At 41.5% G+C, this 22,935-nt stretch overlaps 1 protein-coding gene across 5 annotated transcripts in view; it reads right to left on the reverse strand.

Annotated features, from left to right (window-relative positions):
* UTRN (utrophin) overlaps positions 1–22,935 on the reverse strand; it is a 507,084-nt gene that overhangs the window by 371,779 nt on the left and 112,370 nt on the right. For all 5 annotated transcript variants that reach the window (XM_058667660.1, XM_058667612.1, XM_058667721.1 and 2 more), the window contains one exon: positions 5,712–5,773. In XM_058667660.1, the coding sequence (XP_058523643.1) occupies positions 5,712–5,773 (62 nt within the window). The remainder of the gene's footprint in view (positions 1–5,711; positions 5,774–22,935) is intronic.

A 22,935-nucleotide genomic window follows, 5' to 3' on the forward strand; every position in this document is an offset into this window, starting at 1 on the left:
TAAAACAGCATTTGAACAAATAGTTTCCAAAACAAGAAGTTGCTACACACCGAACTCCTGAAAAAGTTCATGGCCAATGGCACTAAAACATGTTACAAAAAAAACATGCAAATTCCACGCACATAAACAATCTTTAAAAATTCATGGAAAACGTCTAGTCTAAAAATGCATGGATTTGAAAACAATTTATAATCAAACTAAATTTCCCCTTTCCACAAATATTTATGTTCCTCAAATTTATAGAATTAACTGCTAACAAGCTCAATGTATAAAGATGCTATCGAACATCACATAAGGAAGCTGTGTGGTCCTTCACAACACTGAAAAGAGGATTCAGCACTCAAAGGTGGCAGACTGCTTGGACAGAACCTTCCAAACATTTCCCCTCTCTCACTTTAGTGATCATCATCTTCCAACATGAAACAGAAGATAACAGGATGCTAAAAGCAGTGTCCCACTATCACATTTGAATCGCTCTTCATATCTGAAACTCACAGGAAGGGTTCCCAGATCTCTCTCACAACGTCAATGCACAGATCAAACGTAGGATTGTGACCAGCACTCGAGAGAAGCCAACATTGGCACACACTTCTGCAGCTCAGCATTTTAAGTCCGCACATGCCCTACCCAAGCTTCATTGGTTAAACCTCTTTGCAAAATCGCGTCACCAAACTGATAAAAAAAAAAAAAAAAGCTTCTGCAATTTGTTCCTTCTCGGCCCTGCCAGATGAGCAGCCCTGAAAGTCAGCCAAAAAAAAAGCAGGCTCAAAGTCAGAAGAAATTTCCCAACAGCAAGGCAACGAGGCCTTTGCTGCCTCCCTCGGGAGACGGGCCCACCAACATACCAGAGGCTTGGAAAATTAGAGGGAACGCAACATTCAAGTGTCACACAGCGTCCACAGAGAAGCTGAATGGGTGAATTTTTGTTGTTTTCTTTTAATGCACATGTGTGGCTTACACCAGCGATATCACTAGTTACGGGTGCTGACTGGGTTTTTATTCAGCATTTCTAAATAATTAAAATCTAGCTCTTTCATGGCAGAGCCTCAATAAATTTTAGCAAATAGGAAGCAGGTGGTAATCATCAATTTTTTTTTCCGCTAAAGGAATGAAAACAATGTGACTTGGAAAAAAATAAAAAGGCTAGTAATTTCCCTGATGTCATAAACAAATAGACAGCACATCCACGAGTCAGCATTTCATTTCCCAACCCTTTGTTCCCCCAATTATTTGCTTCTGAGCACTTCGTAACTTCCCAAAACACCAGGATCCTGATTTATTTTACACCTTGTGACGTCTCAGGACACCCAGAGTATTCTGTACTCTGACGCATTAACAGGATTTGCAGTAAGAGGAATGTGTATTTTTTTACAGACTGTTCACCTAACCATTGAATATTCACATATTCTTAAAGACAATATTATACCAAATCATTCAGTATTTTTAAATTCTTTAAAAATCTTGTCTCAAGGAATGAATTGAGTCAGTGTCAGGTTTTAAACCTCATTGTTCTTCACTGTGAAATCTGTAGATGAAGAATAGTATTGAGTAAATAACACAACAAGATACATTAAATCTGAATGGCTATTTTAAAATGATTATGATTCCCGCATAGCTCCATGAACTCATGTGAACCGGGAAATTGTGCAAAGCTAAATTTGTTTACGTCTCTAAAGCACAACTTCTATAAGCCCAATTTATAGACTGAAGACAGCCAGAGGAAAGAATAAAAAACAAAAACAATGGATGAAGTTTAGCATCACCGGACTGAGCTCACTGTATTCATACTATCGTAACTTCTTAGATAAATTCCTTTTAGACTTTCACTTCTTGCTGCAAGTAATCTCAAAAGTAACATTTTCAGGGTCATCCAAGTTCTACTCCTTTTTCTCCAAACAAAAGAAGATTTTAGCTTCTATGCCAGTCTTGTAACTAGAATTTTTTATTAGAAATTATTTTTTAAAATCCAGTTTTTTTATTGCATTAGAAGGAATCACAAGCATCCTGAGGCAAATAAATAACATGGGATATAAAGCTCCTATTTGTGTTACAAAATAATAGATGCATTAAGTACCAAGTTCATTTAATAAATTACTGTGGTGCTACTGAAGTTGGTATGATTTTATACCTTTAAAAAAATATATCAGTGCTGGACCCAGCGCAGTAGCCTAGAGGCTAAAGTTCTCGCTTTGCATGCATCAGGATCCCATATGGTCGCAGGTTCTAATCCCAACAGCCCTGCTTCCCATCCAGCTCCCTGCTTGTGGCCTGGGAAAGCTGTCGAAAATGGTTCAAAGCCTTGGGACCTTGCACCCACGTGGGAGACCTGAAGAAGCTCCTGGCTCCTGGCTTCAGATCGGCTCAGCTCTTGCCATTGCGGCCACTTGGGGAGTGAATCAGTGGATGGAAAATCTTCCTCTCTGTCTCTCCTCCTCACTGAGTATCTGACTTTCCAATAAAAATAAATAATAATAAATTCTTTTTTTTTAAAGATTTATTCATTTTATTACAGCCAGATATACACAGAGGAGGAGAGACAGAGAGGAAGATCTTCCGTCCAATGATTCACTCCCCAAGTAAGCCGCAACGGGCCGATGCGCACCGATCCGAAGCCGGGAACCTGGAACCTCTTCCGGGTCTCCCACGAGGGTGCAGGGTCCCAATGCATTGGGCCGTCCTCAACTGCTTTCCCAGGCCACAAGCAGGGAACTGGAAGGGAAGTGGAGCTGCCAGGATTAGAACCAGCGCCCATATGGGATCCCAGGGCTTTCAAGGCGAGGACTTTAGCCGCCAGGCCCGATAATAATAAATTCTTAAAAAATTAGTGCCTTATCAAAATAAAAACTAAGAAATTTCTTTTCACTTATTTTTTGTCAGTAGGCATCTCCACTCATCTACACACTCCCTTATGTGTTTCATCGTATTGTTCATTTTTCTTCAGTCTCAAAATTAGTTTCAAAATGTTCAAATGTTCCCTAAATTTAGGCCTACCAAGCCAATGATGCTTTCAAATTCATCTTGAAACTCAGTTCTAAGGCAATTTTTCTCCCAGTGATTTAATTAAGCTGTACAAACTAAGCCTGCTTTGCTTGCTCAATGCAAATGACTGTATTAGCCTCAGTAATAACCAGGATATATCATCTCCCCACAGCAACAATGATGAGACCACAGCAGTAAAACCCCTCCCTTGTAGGCCTAGGCACTGGTTCAGACTATACTGTCCCCAATATGGTCCCAGGCAGATAGACTCCTCCAAAGTTGTCAAATCCAAAATTGATGTGACACTTGGGTCTCTAGCATAAAGCAATTACTGAAATGTTTCCTCTAGGACAAAGCAATTACTCTACTTAAAACGTAGAGTAACACACAGATTTTCCATCTGCTTGCACTTTCCAAATGACTGGGTAAGGCCAAGGCCAAAGGCCAGGAATCAAGAACTCCATCGGGGCCAGGCGCAGTGGCCTAGCAGCTAAAGTCCTCGCCTTGAATGCGCCGGGATCCCATATGGGCGCCAGTTCTAATCCCAGCAGTTTCACTTCCCATCCAACTCCCTACTTGTGGCCTGGGAAAGTGGTCGAGGACAGCCTAACGGCTTGGGACCCTGTACCCATGTGGGAGACCTAGAGGAGGTTCCTGGCTCCTGGATTTGGACTGACCATTGCGGTCACTTGGGGAGTGAATCATTGGACGGAAGATCTTCCTCTCTCTCTCCTCCTCTCTGTATATCTGACTTTGCAATATAATTAATTAATTAATTAATTAAAAGTAACTCCATCACGTCACCTACATCATTGGCAGGGAGCCAGTGACTGGGCCATCATCCTCTGCCTCTCTGGATGCATTAGCAGGAAGCTAGATCCATTGAAAGCAAAGCAGTTGTGACCCAACCAGCATCCACACTGGACATGTGACCAACCAGCAGCCACACTGGACATGTGACCAACCAGCATCCACACTGGGCATGTGTGCCTCTAAAGCAGAGGCTTACCCACTGCACTAACAGCCCCACCCCCATTCCCCAGAGTTTTAGCCATTCAGTCAAAACCATTCTTCACATTCCTTACATTCACAGGGACAAGATGAAATATCCCTCAAGAAAAACTTGCAAAACCTAAGGAACTACTGCAGTCAAATAATCAACTATAAATGCTGGCAGTATGGAATAGTTTTTAACCAGTGCTGCTACTCAAAGTAACTTAAAAATCCCAATTTTTGTTCTCCTCAAAAAGACAACATTTATTTTCCTGACCTTTACAACTCTCTAAAATACAAAACTTTGAAAAACAAGTCTTAATTACAATAGTTTCTATTCTATTTAAACTACTGCAATGGTACTTCTTCAACAAGCCTTTCTTTTTTCTCATCCTGAGATGTAGATCATACAATCCATTAACCTGGCAATTTCTTCCAACTTGAACCTCAATAACTAATGTGTGATCATATGAAACCCCTGCCAATCCCTCTCTCGGGCAAGCTCTATTGATTTTGTTACAGGTGGTTAGAAATGCAGAGAAAGATCTTCGAGGGGAAAAAATGAGGAAGTACACAAGAAAATCACCCCCAGATTGGAAAAGCATTATGAACTGCAGACATAATTATGAAAAGCCCTAAATATTGTTGTACAGGGCAGAAAGGCTACAAGGCCGGTAGGAAGTGGGTGACAACCAAGCAAAATGAAGCAGAACAAAATTTTCCCAATGATATTTTCATTTCCTCAATGTGTCCAGGATTCACAGAACCAGAGACCATTGACTTACATGCCTCGAGAAAGCCAGGTCAGAGTACAGAGCATCACCTAAACTGTTCCCATCACAGCTGAGACCATCTAAGCCCACCAAAACCTCGGTCACACCTTCAGTGGTGGCACAAGAATAATCCAGCCATTTCCTCACTGGTTAAGAGAGAACCAATGGGGCACGTCTTTCCTGCAGGTTCCTGCTCAGAAGAGGAGGGATCATGCAATGTTTAACATCCCAAGACCCGGGCCCGGCGGCGTGGCTTAGCGGCTAAAGTCCTCACCTTGAAAGCCCCGGGATCCCATATGGGCGCCGGTTCTAATCCCAGCAGCTCCACTTCCCATCCAGCTCCCTGCTTGTGGCCTGGGAAAGCAGTCGAGGACGGCCCAAAGCTTTGGGACCCTGCACCCACGTGGGAGACCCGGAAAAGGTTCCTGGTCCCGGCATCGGCTTGGCGCGTACCGGCCCGTTGCGGCTCACTTGGGGAGTGAAACATCGGAGGGAAGATCTTCCTCTCTGTCTCTCCTCCTCTTTGTATATCCGGCTTTCCAATAATAATAATAAAATCTTTAAAAAAAAAAAAAACATCCCAAGACCCTTCCAGTAACCTCTGGTGTCTCTTCCTCTCTTCTTTCAAGAGGCACCCCATCTCCTGGCTCTCCCAGGAGGTGCCTTCTCCTTCCCTCTTCTTTCCACATTCACCTGGCTAACCTCTCCACCTGCAACCAATTCCTGGCTTTTTATTTCTACAAAAGGCTGAAGAAAGAACCCACCAAGCTTTTCTAGTAACAACAGTTTCTTCTGAAACACACTTCAGAGGCAAATCTAGGAAGAACATGCATTCCTACACACCCAAGAGGTTTTTATTATCTTACAAACATTAGGAGAAAATTTGCAGCAATTTGAATTCAGCTCTCTCAGCTCCAGAGAAGGCAGCTGAAGCACCCCAAAAAAAGGTTTGAAGGTCTTTCTTACCTTTGAAAAGCGAGCGTTTATCCATTTGGTAAAGGTTTTCTTCTGTACATCATTGTGTTCATCTATGAGAAGAGAGGAGAGAGAACATGAGAATTTGTACCTTTGTAAGTGCACTAAATCGCCATCCATAGGAGCTTCAAATCATCCTATCTAATGAGGTACAGTGATGCTCCAGCCAGCAGAGCAGATAAGGTGGACAGGAGAGGGTCTGGGGATGAAGCACCGACAGGAGACCAGCGATGGTAGAAGTCTCTGCGAAGTCTCTCTCTATTGCGCCTTCACCTCTCCTTATATACTCTTCCCCCCACATCCTCATTTAGCAGGATATTGGATACAGATGAGTCCAATTAGTCCAGGTGTTTTTAGCCACAAGCCCAGTTCCTGTTCCTGCTCAGGCTAATGAGCACTAATCCACTCTTTAGCCCACAACACAGAGATGCATGCAGGTCATGAAGACTGTGATGGGTGTCAAGTTCATCTCCTAGGGAGCCTGCTAATGCATGCCATGGAGGCAGGCTCTAGCCCCTTTGAAAGAGACCTGGTCTCTCAGGCTGTTGCCACTAGCTATGAAATCCAGGATTGCAGGATAGCATCGGGAACCAACTCTCTGTTACACAACATACTGCCTGATGCATTTTGTGTAAGTGAAATTTTAATCATGATAATAAAGTGAGCATGTTAAAAGCAAACATTAAGTTACCTAACACAGGCCCCAGAATTCATGATTCTAGCTTGTACTACCTGCCCTTTGCTTCCCATGTTTTCACAGATGTTCAACACTCTCAAAACAAACACAAGTGCAAGGTTTACAGAGCATCTTGGAAGCCACTTTCCCATAAGAAGCTTATGTAAGGTTTTAATGATCTTCAACTATGCAAACAGTTTATAGGCACAAAAATCAGGAGCTTAAGAACATCATCAATCTTAGTTTTTACTACATATTTGTTTTCCAATCCACAGCAGATGAAAGCTAATCTTAAGAATCTAAATCACGGGCCCAGCATAGTAGCCTAACAGCTAAAGCCCTCGCCTTGCACACACCAGGATCCCATATGGGAACTGGTTCTACCCTGACAGCTCTGCTTCCCATCCAGCTCCCTGCTTGTGGCCTGGGAAAGCAGTCGAGGACGGCCCAAAGCCTTGGGATCCTGCACCCGCGTGGGAGATCCAAAGAAATTCCTGGCTCCTGGGTTCAGATCCTCCTCTCTGTATATCTGACTCTGCAATAAAAATAAATAAATCTTAAAAAAAAAAAAAAAAGCCCTGAGCTCCTTGTGATAGGCAGAATGATTTCCCTCAGATTAAGGAGGCCACAGAGTATAAACAGAAGAGCAAAGGACTTTAGAATCAAATAGACCACAGCTCAACCCACTGATGGCATGAGCACCAGGTAAGTTTTCATGACCCACCCACGCCATATCATTCTTATTCACAAACTGTGAATAAATACTATCTAGCCTGTGCAGAGATTATAAAGATGTTTCAAGTAGAAACAACAAGCTGTTGTTTAGCTTGTGGCTGTTATAATTACCAAAGTATATAAACATAAGCAAAGATAATAAACCAATGTTCATTTCACCCTTTGAATTGCTTCTGAACATCTGCTCTTCAGCCGTACCCCAGTTTTTAGAACCAGGAAGAGTCAGTGCTGGCGCCAGGCCTGCAAAGTGGCACCTGAATGATCTCTAAGTCATTATGAGAAGCAGGGAAAAGCCTGGAAGGCTGCCTTTCCACCTGCTTATCTTGCACGACCTACCACAGTACTGCTCCACATCCTAACAGTGAGTTACAGAGGGGGCCCATGCACTCTGGCTCCATGCCTCAACTCCAGGAGGGCTGCTTTTTACCTATTGACACAAACTTTTCCTTAATCTTTAAGATTAGAGAATCCTATCTATCCTTGCACCAACCTTGTGGTGTCTTTGGTCCTTACTCCTTATCGAAAGGAGAGTTTATGACTTAAAGGTCATTCCTGGGATAAATAGAACAGCAGTTTCAGAAAAGAGTGCACTGTTTCAGATCCATACCAGTAATTGGAGACTGGCTCCAAGACACAATGGAGCAACTGCTATAGAAAGCAAAAGTGTTCTCTAAGAAATGACTTGATATCAATGGTTCTCGGAGGTGACCTTCTTTCCAGGAAGGATAATGAAGACAGCCTCAATCCCTATTTCAGGCTCTCTACTATTTGATCAATGCCAAATGTAAGCTATTTATTAACCAGGAGGCCTTGCTTACACATTCTCAGTGTCCAAGATTTTGTCACCCTACCCTAGAGGGTCAGAGCTCAGAATGTGCTCAGAATGTAAAACCACCACCACCTTTCAAGCTGCAGAGGGCGCTATATGGGATGTGCCTAAATAAACAATATTACCACTCTTCAAGCCACTCGGAAAATCCAATTATTTGACCCATTGTTTAAAAAGGATTCATCTTTGTAAACTTTCCTTTAACCATTATTCTTTTTTTTTTTTTGCTAAAACCATTATTCTTTAATTCCATGAATAAAACATAGAAAGGTTGTAAACAAGAACTAATGCCTCTAAGTTTCACAATATTCATATAATAAATTGTTTCAAAAACAATTGAGGACTAAGTAGAAGGGAGAAATATTACTACATTTTTAACATTTTAGTTTTCCTTAATCTTACTTGGACAATTTAACTTTGTTATGTGGAAAACATATTAAGGGGTGGGCATTTATCCCAGTAGTTAAACACATTCCACATTAGAGTGCTTGAGTCAGTACTGGCTCCTGACTCTGGCTTCTCACTAATGCAGTCCCCAGGAGGCAGCAGCTAGTTGTAGCTCAGGGAATGGATGTGCCCACCTGAATGAGAGATACCAACTGTGCTTCTGACTCCCAGCATTAACACCAGTCTAGCTGTTGCAGGCATTGCAAGAGCAAACCAGGAAATGAGAGTTCTCTCACATGCTATCTATCTACCTCAAACAAAGACAAATTTAAATACGTGTGTGTGTGTGTGTGTGTGTGTGTGTATTTAGGGTTCTCATGAGTACCAACCACCTTCCCAAATAATAAATAAGATCTCTTCATTTCTTCACCTATACAAAGAAATTTTAAAAATATATTCTTACCAAAGATGTTTATAGAAATTATTAATGTTTTAATAACAGTCTTTAATCTTGGGTCAAATTAACATCTGATATAAGTTTCAGGTACCGATACAAAATAAAGTATTTTCATAAAAATGAACTTATCTAACATCTAGAGATTAAAAAAAATAATCCAGAATTTAGTAACATTCACACATTTTTTTTTCCTAATATAGTGAAAGAGAGGGAAAAAATAGAGGGCATTGCATTTCAAAAAGCCTTTAGTTTTTATTTCTCTCACACACACACCTTTTACTTTCAAGCAGACAAGATCCAGGTAAGGCAAGAATTAGCCTGTAGCTTTTCAGTTAAGAGATAAAAAAAAAGGTAACAAATGTGAAATACCTACTTGCACAAAACTGCCCTCCATACCACAGTAATTAAGCTAACCATGGTGGCTTGTGTCTGTGTGTCAAGGGGTAAAAATAGAGCAGCAAACTGACTGCAGGACACTCAAAGCTGTCATTCCATTTTGATCAAATTTATAACTGATTTTTTAAGCCAGTGACTTATTTTAATTTCACCAAAACCAGAAATGTTTGAGAATACAACTCAAAATGCCATATACCAAGATTATTTATGTATAAAACAGGTGAATATGAAATCCACCTTTCCCAAACTTAAACGAGGCTTTCTCTAGATTGCGATTTTAGAAACACTTTGCTGGCTTAGTAAACCTTACTTATTAATGACCTTTCTCCACGAGGGAGACAAACACGGGACTGCATTAAGAGGAGAAAAATGTGTTAAATCCCTTAAGGCTGCTTTTCCAAATTCTTCTCCGAAATATTTTGCTCTTCTTAAAATGCTTCTGGCATGCTCACACAGATCCAAGGGCCTTGGCGGCTGCCTGCGCTAACATCTCAACCTCAGTGATACGGGAGAGAAACAAAGCAAGAAACCTCAGCAAAACCACATGAAAATCTGCAGAGAAACCGGTTTTAAAAAGGTTTTTAGCTCACCAGCTCAAATGCGTATCCAAAAATTTCTTTAGCAGAATTTAGCAACACATCTCAATGTCAATGCTAACCTGGATGTGGCAGAGAAATTCAGTGCTGTGTCCCCAAAGAAAACGCATCAGCCTCAGTCCCATAGTTAGCACTCCTGGAACACCGTGGGTGCTGGAGAGAAGCAATCACTCACTGGTGCATCTTTCCAAGTAATTTAAGAGGGTTCAATGGACTGGCACTAACCCGAATTCCAGAAAATGCAGCTGTTCAGAAAAAAGGTCTCTAGACTTTAAGCCAGAAAAGCAATCTCTCCCTGGATGAGCTGAAACATGGATTGATTTTCTTATAAAAGCCTCTTTTGCAAACATGAAATCTATCGTGGACCAGAGGAGCAACTTCTCATTAGCAAAACAGTTATTTTGGAAGCAGTAAAAACAGTTCACACTAAATTTCTACTTCTTTCTCTGAAAATTTTGTGTGTAATACAATCATCTACTACCAAGACTTGCCAATGTCACTGTACTCTCTTCCTCCTGCACACTTTGTGAAACACAAATTCATTGATTCAAACAATATGTATTAAAATCTAATGTAGAAACAATAAATATTAGATAAGGGTCTATGAAATTGTATAAATGCACAATTTTATACTGAAACAAGACTAATAGGAGACAAGCTGCTCTCCAATTGAGTGTTTTAACTCTTTCAATATCTGACAGTCTAGGGCTAGCATGATGAGTCACCTGGCTAATCCTCAGCCTATGAGTGCCAGCATCTCATCTGGATGCCGGTTCATACCCTGGTTGCTCTGCTTTCCATCCAGCTCCCTGCTTACAAGCAGCAGAGGATGGCCCAAAGCCTTGAGATCCTGTACCTGCCTAGGACACCCAGGAGAAGCTCCTGGTTCCTGGTTTCAGATCAGCTCAACACTAGCCACTGGGCCCTTTGGGGAGTGAGTCAGCAGATGGAAGATCTTTCTCTCGTGTCTCTGCTTCTCTCTGTAAAATCTGTCTTTCCAATAAAGATAAATAAATCTTCAAAATCTGATACCCTCAAGCAAAAAAATCTTTTTTTTAAAAAAGATAGTTTTCAAAAATGATAAAAATCGTAAAAAGTGCATGGGAAGTTTAGATAATAAACATTTCAAAGAGACTTGCATTTGTAAAAATGTATCCATTGAAGTTATGAAAGTTAGAAAACAATTTCAAAGAGATTTTGACTTCCGTTTTTAAGGCAGTAAGAATGCAGGCTGATGGTTACCTTGAGAAAAGTGAAGATGGGTGGAGTGAGGGGGAAAAAAAAGGAAAACAAAGAAGACTGAAGACCAGAGGCAGCAGCTAACTCGTCTTCATTCATCCTCCCAGCAAGAAACAGGCCCATGTGAAACCAGCGCTCATTGATTCCTGTGTCTGTGTTGAAGGCATTGCCAAGTAGCAGCAGACTAAGGAGAGGCTCATGGCAAATGGAGCCCTTAAAGTATGTCTTGAAAAAACAGATGAGGCCTGGTTCACACACAGGTGGGAAGAAGGGCATTCTAGAATGACAAGGGTTAATCAAGGCCTCCATCATTCCAGCTTCAGATTCAACACCTCTACAAGAAAACAAGTGAGTTTTAATACTAAAAGCTATCAAAACAATAGGCCCCAAACTTCCAAGCCTCAGAAGAATTTCCAATCCTGAAAAGTATACCCATATAAAAGACAAGTAGAGGCAAGGCAGTGTTTGGGTGCAACACTTTAAGCAGCTGATTGCAATACCAACACATCCCTTTCTGGCCCAGCTCCCTAACAATGTGCCCAGGAAAGCAGCAGAGGAGGGTGTAAATATTGGGGTCCCTGTCACCTTTGTGGGAAACCTGAACAAACTCTGATTGCAGCGGCCACTGGAGGAGTGAACCAGTAGATGGAAGACATCTACCTCTCGCTCTCCCTCCCTCTCTCCCTACTCTTCCTCCTCCTCTCCCTCTCTCAATTCCTTCCTTCCCCTTCCTCTCCATCATTCTGCCTTTCCCATTGTGTAAGTCTTCCAAAAAAGGATATAATGAATATATGCTGGCAAGAATGTTTTTTGTAAGAAAAGGCAGATTATCTGAAAAAAAAAAAAATACCCTTTTAAGGAAATACAGGCTCTATGAGCAAGATGCATCACTGTTCCAAAAACCATAGCAAATCTGGAGCAGCTGGGTTCAACATCCATAGCTCCACCTGTACAGCAGTTGGCATTCACATCATTTTCATCATCGGATGTACAAGCTTGTCCTAAGAGCCAATGGAATTCACCAAAACAACCAACCCTACTATTGCAGAACTCAAAAGCACAAGAGCAGGAAGGTAACTGTAGAAGACAGCTGATAAAATCCCATCCAGAGACATCAGTACCTCATCCCAAAACATGAGGTTCATTGTTGTCATAAATTAAACCAGGATCCAATTCACCTTACCCAACACTCCTCCTACACTCAAAAATACCTTTTGCTAAAAACAGCTTTACCGAGCTATAATTCACATACCATGTAATTCACTCATGTAAAGTTTGCCATTTGTTGGTCTTTTTAATACTATTACTTTTTTTAAATTATGGTACAATATATACAGTAGTCCCAAGTTATCCATAAAGAAGACATCCCTCAGTGGATGCCTGAAACCAAGAACAGTAATGAACCCTATATGTACTATGTATTTCTGAGTAATCTTAGTAAGAGCCAATGATAAAAATAAAACTATAATAATACAATGTAATAAAAAGTTGGGCGAGTGCAGTCTCTCAAAATATATTACTGTTTCCAGCTTTTCATTTGACAATGACTTTTCTCTACTCGTGGGTAACTCTGAATCCCCAGCAACACTACTCTTGAAGGACTGGGCGATTATCAAGTACAACAATGGCTTCTTGGTCACAAGCACAATCTGATAACCAAGACGGCTATGCAGTGACTTAATGAGAGGGGAGGCATAAGGCACAGATACTTCTGGATCTCTCACGTGGCAGCTGGGTACCAAGGCTTTGGGCTACCCTCTACTGCTCTCCAAGGCCATAAACAGGGATCTGAATGGGAAATGGAACAGCCAGGACATGAACCGGTACCCATATGGGATCCGGGGGCTTGTAGATAGAGGATTAGCCAATTGAGCTTCCAATTGAGCTGTTGAGCTGGCCCTATATACCACAATACTTTTAATAATCAGTGATTATCTTGAAATTTGTTGTATTTTGGTGAAACGGTCATCTTTCCATTTGATTACTGCTTACGGTTCTTGCCTATATTTATGCTAAATTTGGGTCCTTTTTCTTGTTAAGCTCTGTATTAATGGAGCTTTAATCCTTTAAGTGGAATTATACATTCGTCTTTTATGTCTGGTTTACTTCACTCAACATATTATTTTCAAGGTTCATTCATGTTGTTTCATGTACCACAACTTCATTCTGAAGGCTGAATAACAACTCATTTCGTGCATATACCAGTCTTTTACTCATTTGCAGATGGATATTTGTGTAGTTTGTATTCCTTGGTTATTACGAATGATGCTACTGTGATCACTGGTACACAAATATCTTGAATTTCTGTTTTCAGTTCTTTCAGGCATAAGCCTAGGAGTGAAATTTCTAGACTGTTCTATGGTAATTCTAAATTTATATTATTGAGGAGCCACCAAACTGTTTCCGATAGCAGATGCATCATTTTACACTGCCAGTGTAATGCACTTGGTTCCTGGTTCTCCACATCCTCACCCATACCTGCTATCTTAATTTCATTGCACTTTTTTCTAGTAGATGTCAAGTGGCTCATTCTTGAGGTTTCCATCTGCTCTTCCTAATGATTAACCATGCTGATCATCAGCTACCTTTTGACAAACACATAAATCACCAAACAAAGCCTGCAAATTCTGAGGTCCCTAAAGACCTTTTGAATGAGTCCAAGGTCCACTGCAGGAGATGCTGAAGTAACTGGGCTTCGAGGACGGCTTTGTTTATTTGTTTTTGTTTTTCCATTTATCTTTGCAAGTATTGAAAGTGATACACATTCTCCAAAAGAAATATTTGCGGAATTCAAACTATTAGTTTCTATCTTCTAATGTTAGAAGGTATTTACCTCTTCCTTATTTTCTCCTTGAGAAGTTCCTTGGGTCTTTTTCACACAATCTGCAAGAACACAGGAGGGAACATTTCCCCATATTCAACATTTAGACCTATTTAACTTAAAAGAAAGTCCTTAAGAATTACAAGCATCTGGGCCTGGTGCAAAGGCCCAGTTAGCTAATCTTCCCCATTTAACCACCGGGATACCTTATGAGTGTCGGTTGGCAGCCTGCCTACTCTACTTCCCATCCAGTTCCCAGTGTATGGCATGAGAAGCCAGAGAGGAAGAAGACCCAAAGCCTTGGGACCCTGAGCTCAGGTGGGAGACACCGAAGAAGCTCCTGCGGCTTTGGGTCTTCTTCCTCTCTGGCTTCTCATGCCATACACTGGGAACTGGATGGGAAGTAGAGTAGGCAGGCTGCCAACCGACACTCATAAGGTATCCCGGTGGTTAAATGGGGAAGATTAGCTAACTGGGCCTTTGCACCAGGCCCAGATGCTTGTAATTCTTAAGGACTTTCTTTTAAGTTAAATAGGTCTAAATGTTGAATATGGGGAAATGTTCCCTCCTGTGTTCTTGCAGATTGTGTGAAAAAGACCCAAGGAACTTCTCAAGGAGAAAATAAGGAAGAGGTAATAAATCTGCCTGGAAAATAAATAAATAAATCCTTAAAAAAATAGGCATCTAGCACTGTTTGCAACCTTCTCTCTGGAAATATATTTTGAGAAGAACAGCAACATTTAGATATCAAACATATTATACAAGTACGTGTTGTAAATGTATGAGAAAAAGTTCACCATCTGGGAGCTAGAATTTTAAATCTTACATACAAAAACTTCACTCTGGGTTTCTGTCCTAGTTGTGAAGCTTTTACTAAAATACTGTAATGCCTACCATTAAAAAAATGCAGTTCTTTGTGGCCAAATGGGCCAAACTGAAAACCATAATGCTAAGGGAAATGAACCAATCCCAAAAGGTTAGATACCACATGTTTGCCTTAATTTAATGTGATAAGATGTTAAGCATATCATGTTATGTTATGGATATTATGTCATTTGTAGTATATAAACTAAAATTGAACTGTGAATGGGGTGTCACAGAAAGTGGTTAAGAAATCACATTTATTTTTAACATGTTGACTGCTCAATACCATGTCAATTAATTCCATAACGATGTTAATTGTTGCAGATGGTATATTAGTGCTTTTATTTGATCGGGAAGATACTCTGCTGACTCTGCCCTCAGACCAGAGAGGGTCTACCCAATAAGTAGTTGGACTTGTCTGGACTACGGGATGTTGGACTCTATGCTTGGCAAATACTTGCAGGGAGGGAATTTCAACTGAACTTGAACTATGGTTATGCAGCGGGGTGGAGGAACCCACCATGGGGGGAGGGTGGGGGGGAGAATCCCAGATTCTATGTAATTACAACACAATGTAATTAATGAATAAATTTAATAAAAAAAATGGCTCTTTGGAAAGGGTTGCATGAGTCTTCACGAAAGTAAGTCATTGGTGGCTGGAGCCATCTCAGCTCAGGCTGGGAATGCAAACGGGACCTTCTACCCCAGTGGCCCACTTTTGGCTGGTGAGAGGAAGTGCAGCCTAGCCTCCTAGCTGGGAATTCCACGGCCGCCTGATGACGAGCTCTGGGCACTTGAGGTTGTGGGCCTGTAAGGTATCTGATGGTTGGCACTGGTGGGGGTGTATAGAAACATGAGAGTTCGTAACCAGGTGATGAATGACTTCTGAGGGAATTCCATGGACATTGCTACTGTTCTAGCAGGTGAGGAATTACTGCCTAGGGACTTCCATGGATAAGGCCACCATACGTGTACATGAGAAATGACTACTGAGGGACTCCCAATGACAGGGCCACTGTGTCTGAAGGTAAGCAAGGGCACTGAGATCTGGTGTTTTGGAGGGGAGAGACCAGAAGAACTGTATGGGTCAGATCAATGCACCAGCCCATATGGGAATCCTGAGTTGGGCTTTTTAGCATGGAACACTGCTGACCACCACATGCCAGCCCACACAAAAGCAAGGGCTGAGGGGCAGGTCTGGCAGGGTTAAATCCCAGTACCTGACTATGAGACAAAGAGGAAGATCTTTCATCTAAAGATTCACTCCCCAAGTGACCACAATGTCCAGAGCTGAGCCAATCCAAAGCCAGGAGCCCAGAGCCTCTTCTGGTCTTCCACTTGGTTGCAGGGTCCCAAGGCTCTGGGCCATCCTCGACTGCTTTCTCAGACCACAAGCAGGGAGCTGTATGGGAAGCAGGGCCACCAGTACACAAACGCACACCCATATGGGATCCTGATGCGTGCAAGGCGAGGACTAACTGCTAGGCTACCGCGCCAGGCCCAGGAACTAGACCTTTTAATCATTTTAAGATTCCTTTCAGACGTTTATCTCAAAGGAAGCTCAACAGAGAAAGAGGGACAGAGAAAATCCTCCATCTGCTGGTCTACTCCCCAAATGCCCATAGCTGCCAGGTCTGGGCTAGGCCAAATCCAGGAACCTAGAACTTGATCCTAATCGCTCATGCCAGCACGGATCTAAGCACTTGGGCCATTTTCTGCTCTCTTCCCTTGCAATGAGCTAGATCAGATGTAGGGTAGTTGGAACTGGAACTGGGGTGCTAGGGTCATAAGTGGCAGCTTAACTTACTGCCACGTAATGCCAGATCTTCTTTTAATAATTCATCGGGGTACGGGGGGCTCTTTGCATACTTAAAATGTTCCTTTCTTTGGTGTGTCAAAGCAAAGCATTACAGGCAGAGTTTGCAAGGGAGAGAGATAGTCCTTACTCTTTTAGAGAAAAACCATGAAAGGGAAGAAGGCAGGTACCTGATATGCCCCTTCAGATTTCTTAATGATGGGAAGGGTCTGCATGACCACAGGAAGACACACAGACTGCAGTGTGCCAATCACTCCAGAGGGTTCACAACTGTCTCAACCCAGAGGTCAGCCGTAGTTTAACATTAAAAAAAAGGCTCAGCCTCAGAGGGAGCCACTATTAAGGCATCAGTTATCTTCATGGTCATTAACATCAGACATTACTAATTAGCCCAATGAACAGGTGCTTTTACTCTGCTGGTAACCGGCACATTAGAATGTTATAAACTGTCTCCCACTGGTGAATTTAGTTATTCAAGGAACACAGATTAGCCAAAATACTGTCCAGCAAAACCTCACCATTAAGTAGAGTATCCAGAGCGGTTAGGTGCTACCCTGCTAAAGACATTGGCTCCATCATCACCTGGAAGGGTCCCAGTTATCTGGTGAAAACACAATCCTGTCCCTGAGACAGCATTGTCCAGCAAGTCACATACACGTACAGAAATACAACGCAAGTAGCATGTTAAGCCCAGCTAAATCCATTTTACCAATGTCTGTTGGAATGCATGCTCAAGATTTCATAATTTATGATTGACTTACATTTTTCTTCCTTCACACAAAGTCTTTGGAATGCAGCATATATTGCACACAGACAGCCCTATCTCAGCCCGGAGACAAGCACAGTTCAGGGGTTCAGGTCCCATCACACTGGATGGCTTAGATCTAAAGCACCGCTGGATCTGCTGTCATCAAAACATGTGTGTCCCTTCACAAGACCAGAGCCGCAGCTCACCACGCTTCCAGTACAGGACAAGGACTGCCACTGTTGAGGACAGCATGTAGGCTGAAACTTGCTTCCACTATAATCCTGATTATCAACACAATGGATACTATTTACACTCCAATTTTAAGTATTTTGAGCAATGTAAAAATGAATAGTAGTACATTACCAACTTAGCTTAGGTCATTTTGAAGACTTCCAGTCTGAGGAATGGACATAAAAGAACTGGAAATACTTTGAATCCGTGCTTAAAATCAGGATTTTCAATCATTGCTTGAAGCTTTTTATAAATCCTACTCATTTAATGATGATTAGCTGTATCGATATTTCAAGGAAAAAAAACCACTATAGTAGTAAACAGACAGAAACATTTACTGAACATCTACTATATGTCAGTCCCAAAAGAGATCCAGCTACCACTTCCAAGAAGCTATGGTCCTAGGTAAGGTGCATACAGAACAGACAGACCATTGTAACTAATCTAGTACATAGAGATACATTCGTAAATTCACAGGGGAATATTCCCCAGTGTCGTTTACATTGCAGCAATGCAATGGCCAGCGCCTTTTAGGAGCACTACGACTCCTGTCCTGCATAAAACACATTTCACGATGACAAACGTTTCTCAGAGGTTGGTTGAGTCAGCCTCTATTAACTCTCCCTCAACAGTTAGTGAGAAGGGCTCAGAGAAAGGAACAAGGAGCAGATCACATCACAGTCCTTCAAGTGCCACATCTGTGCCGTGGGAGGAGCATGAGAGGAGTTGCAGCACAGGAACACAGTGGCCATGCAGACACAACTCAGGGCACTTGCCTGGCTGCACCTCAGAACTGCAAGCTGTTGAAAGCTTGGAAGCAGACTGCAGCCGGATTGAGGCGACTCTGAATACCACGGCAGGGCTGAACTGAGCAAGCCATGTGGGCCAATGACATCTTCGGAGCAAGAGTGTGACCCGACAGAACCTGTTCTGTCAACAGTGATGCATACCTGGTGAGAGGAGCCAGAAGAAGGAAGGCAGCAAGAGGCTCCTTAAAATCACCCACACCAGGGCTCAGCAGCATGGCCTAGTGGCTAAGGTCCTTGCCTTGATCCCATATGGCCGCTGGTTCTAATCCCGGCAGCTCCACTTCCTCTCTGTCTCTCCTACTCTCAGTATATCTGACTTTGTAATAAAAATAAAATAAATCTTTAAAAAAAAAAATCATCCACGCCAGACACCTGAGAGTGGGGAGACAAGAAGGGGAGAGAGCAGAGCTGTGGAAGCACTGCTGCCAGGACTTCCTTGGAGGAGGTAGGGATAGTTGTTTCTTTATCATGCATCAGTTCTTAATTAGAACGAATATGTCCTTAAAGGACAGAACTGTATTTGGAGGGGCCACGCATACATATCATTTATTTGTGATGAATATACTTAAAAGCTACTCTCTTAGCAATTTTCAAAGCTATACCATGTTGTGGTTAACTCAGATTGCTTGGGTTTATTTCTGTCTGCCTGTATCCACGAAGCAACTTTACTACAGCCCTGTCCTCCAAACTCTACTGGAGGCTGGGACTGGAATACTGGACTAATGTAAAAATAATGACGGAAAAAGGCAAGAGAAAAACTTTCCAGCTTTTTGGGTACCTCGAAGGATGGTGGTGCCTTTCTATTAAAAAATTAAAGCATTGAGTGTTGGGGGAGTTGTGGTATAGCATGTTAAGGCACACTTGGGACATCTGCATCCCATATCAGAACACCTGCAATTGCAGTCCTGTCTAAAATCCCATGCAACTTCTTGCAGATGTGTATCCTGAGAGCCAGCAAATGACCCACAGGAGATGCTGTGCCTGGCTCCTGGCTGACTTTGGCCTTGTTCACTTGGAGAGTGAATCAGCAGGCAGAAAATCTCTCTTTTAAATAAGTAATAAAAAATAAACAAAATTCTAGGACCCAGCACAGCAACCTAGTAGCTAAAATCCTTGCCTTGCATGTGCCAAGATCCTATATGGGCACCGGTTTGTGTCCCAGCTGCCCCAATTCCTATCCAGCTCCCTGCTTATGGCTTAGGAAAGCAGTTGAGGACGGTCCAAAACCTTGGGATCCTGCACCTGCGTGGGAGACCCGGAAGAAGCTCCTCGCTTTTGGCTTCGGATCAGCTCAGCTCCAGCCATTGCAGCCTCTTGGGAAGCGAATCAGTGGAAAACCTTTCTGTCTCTCCTTCTCTTCATAAAAATGCCTTTTCAATAAAAATAAATACTCTAAAAATAAATAAATAAAACTCTAAAATACAGAAATGAATACAATAAAGAGGTAAGTGTTGGCACAATGGTTTTGTTGCTGCTTGGAACACCTGAATCCCATGTCAGAGTGCCTGCTTCCAGTCCTGGCTACTCCACTTCCCAACTAGCTTCCTGCTACATATATGCGGAAAGCAGATGACAGCTCAAGGACTTGGTCACATGCCACCAATGTGGGTGATCTTGTTGGAGTTCAGAGTTCCTGGCTTTAACCTGCCCCAGCCCCGACTGGAGCTGGCACATGAAGAGTTCAACCAGTGCATCAAAAATATCTCTGTCATCTCTCTCTCTCAAATGAGGAGAAAAAAATGTTAAAGCACAGGAAGAGATCTGCACATGAGTTAGAAGTTAGCAAACTTACCAAGCAAGATATTATATTCCAGTCCTGGACTTGCATTATAACATGCAAGGGCAGACAGCAGAGTCTTACAGAGAAGACCATCCAGGGGGTGCGTTTTTCAAAGAAAGGCATGATTAATAGTGATAAAGTGACTGAAGAGTTGAAGGAAATGAGGCTCAGAGAGTCAATCTGACCACAAAAGTTGCAACCAGCACATGACGTAAGGGGAAGCTGACTTCTGCAGACAGATGAGCGCATTAGCACAAGTCTCCTGGAGAAATAGGACAATATCTGTACGAAAATGATGTACAATCACATAACAAGTGACCCAGAAACTCTGTAAACTTATCTTAAGGAAATCATTAGCTACACAAATATTTAGATATGGTCAAAGGAACGCTCTTCAAAGCAACCCTTCCTAACAGCAATAAAACTGCAATCTAAATGTCCAAATTCTGCACTTGTTTAAATGTATGCTTTCAGGCCTAAATATGATGACTAAAAATGATTATATGATGTATATATAATGACCATGTAAAGATACAGAAGGATTCTTAAAATATACTAAGGAATAGAAAAGCAAATCCTTAAATAAATATAGATAGATCGATACTATTTCATGCATGCATAACTAGAAAACTAAGTGTCAAAATATTAGCAAGTATCTCCAAAGTTAGAAGGTTCAGAAAGATTCTTATATTGTATTTTATATTGGCTATAGTCAAGTTTTATAATTTTTAAATAAATAAGATTTACGTAACTTCATTTCTTTAAAACACCCATCCTGTAAAAGATGTGTTACTCCGCTTTTATGTAGATAAACAGGAAAGAAAAAAAATTCATCAGTCAAAAACTAAACCAGGCTGAAGGTAGGTCTGTGTGACTGTCTGGTGGGGGATGGGGAAAAAAAGGCAGACTTCCGCCCATCTGTAATTCCAGGAAGACAGCAGGACCAGGAGACCAGGAGATTTAGATGGTAACACACAGGAAGGGCTCCCTCAGGAAGCCAAATCCCAAAGACAAGGAAGAGGGGGCGGTATCCGAAGCCAAGCTTCTAAATTGGATACGGCTAAGCTCGCATATTTTTAAAAATGAAATTTGCCAGGTTAAATTCTCTTTAAAAAAAAAAAAACTGTGTACCTGTCTTTCCACTGAGTTTTGCACTTTAGCTCTCAAGAGAAAATTAGCCAGATGTAAAACAATTATTCTTAAGAAACTCACTCTTTTCCCATCTTCAAGACTATTCGCTATGGAAACACCACAGATAGAAGTGGGACATGAATCATTTAAAATATACGTTTGTAATCAATTCTGCTCTGTCAAGACAAAATGATCAGAAGATGAGGATCAGTTAAAAAGCTGAGCAGAAAAAACAGGAAATCAATGCAAAACCAAATGTAACCAAAAGACTGTATCAAGCCACCACCTAGGAAAAAATAAGATTCTGTCCTTTCTTCACACACTTTAATGAAATGACCCAAACTACAAATATACATACTATTTTTGAAATAAGAAAAACATAACACTGTAAATGGTTTTTGAGATTTTTTTTAAGATTTATTTATTTTTATTGCAAAGTCAGATATACAAAAAGGAGGAGAGACATAGAGAAAGATCTTCCTTCTGATGATTCACTTCCCAACAGCTGGTACTGCACTGATCCGAAGCCAGAAGCCTGGAGCTCTTCTGGGTCTCCCACACGGGTGCAGGGTCCCAAGGCTTTGGGCCGTCCTCGACTGTTTTCCCAGACCACAAGCAGGGAGCTGGATGGGAAGCGGGCCGCCAGGATTAGAACTGGCAACCATATGGGATCCCGGCACATTCAAGGTGAGGACTTTAGCCGCTAGGCCACCACACCAGGCCCTGGTTTTTGAGATTTTTATAGTGAATTTTTTTTTTTTTGGCTTTATTTGGAGTGTTTTAAAGCTGAAGCATGACAAGTTAAAACAGAAGGATGAATTTTTTTTAATAATCAAATTTGCAAAATTGAAAGTTCACAAAATCTAGTCCTTTGTCCAAAATAAATATTTATAATGAGCAGGAAAAACAAAGCAGAAAGGAACACTGTGTTTTCCCTTGAAATTGTGAGTGTAAAGATTTCTTCCTAAGGTCATCACAGTTAACAAATCAGCTCATAAAGCACAAAACGGAAAGTTAATGAGTAAAATAACTTAAATACTTACTGTCATGCTGAAAATCACCTACTCCCTTACTTTCAATAAGTAAATACCTATGTAAAAAATTCACTTTGGCTAATAATACTTTTTTTTACTGAGAAGTTAAAGCAAATTCAGTCAGGCTTGGATAAGGGTAAGGGAGACAGAGAAAAACTCAGTCTAGAAAAATGAAAGAAACCTCAGCTCCAGACCACTCCCCTGTAATGCTGATAATCATGTTATGCTTTTTCATCAATATTAAATAAACAGTTCAGCCTCATACCAGTACTATCTTCATTTATAGTCTATTGTGGATCTGACCTATGCCATCCCACGGAATTATCAACTTATTAATTATCCTCAATATTACCTCGGGTATAAAAGAGCCCCTCCTTTGATTTGTATTACATATGTCTCTTTTAAAAATCGAAAGTCTAGATTAGTGTAACAGCTGAAGTGTAGAAGAATAAGTTCATGTTTGCTTTTTTGAAATATACGATCTGATAGCCAGGAACTGTATCTTCTTTCTTACTTTAATCCTTTCAGACTGAAGAGTCCTATGCATTTTAATCAAAGTTATAAAAACAACAAATGTGTCCCTCCAGGGTTTGGGTTTCCTGTAGGAGAATGCCCTGCACTATGGAATCATTAAAGTGGAGACCAGAATCTTGGATCACAATCTAT

Source organism: Ochotona princeps, chromosome 1 (assembly GCF_030435755.1).
Source record: "Ochotona princeps isolate mOchPri1 chromosome 1, mOchPri1.hap1, whole genome shotgun sequence".
Classification (NCBI taxonomy): domain Eukaryota; kingdom Metazoa; phylum Chordata; class Mammalia; order Lagomorpha; family Ochotonidae; genus Ochotona; species Ochotona princeps.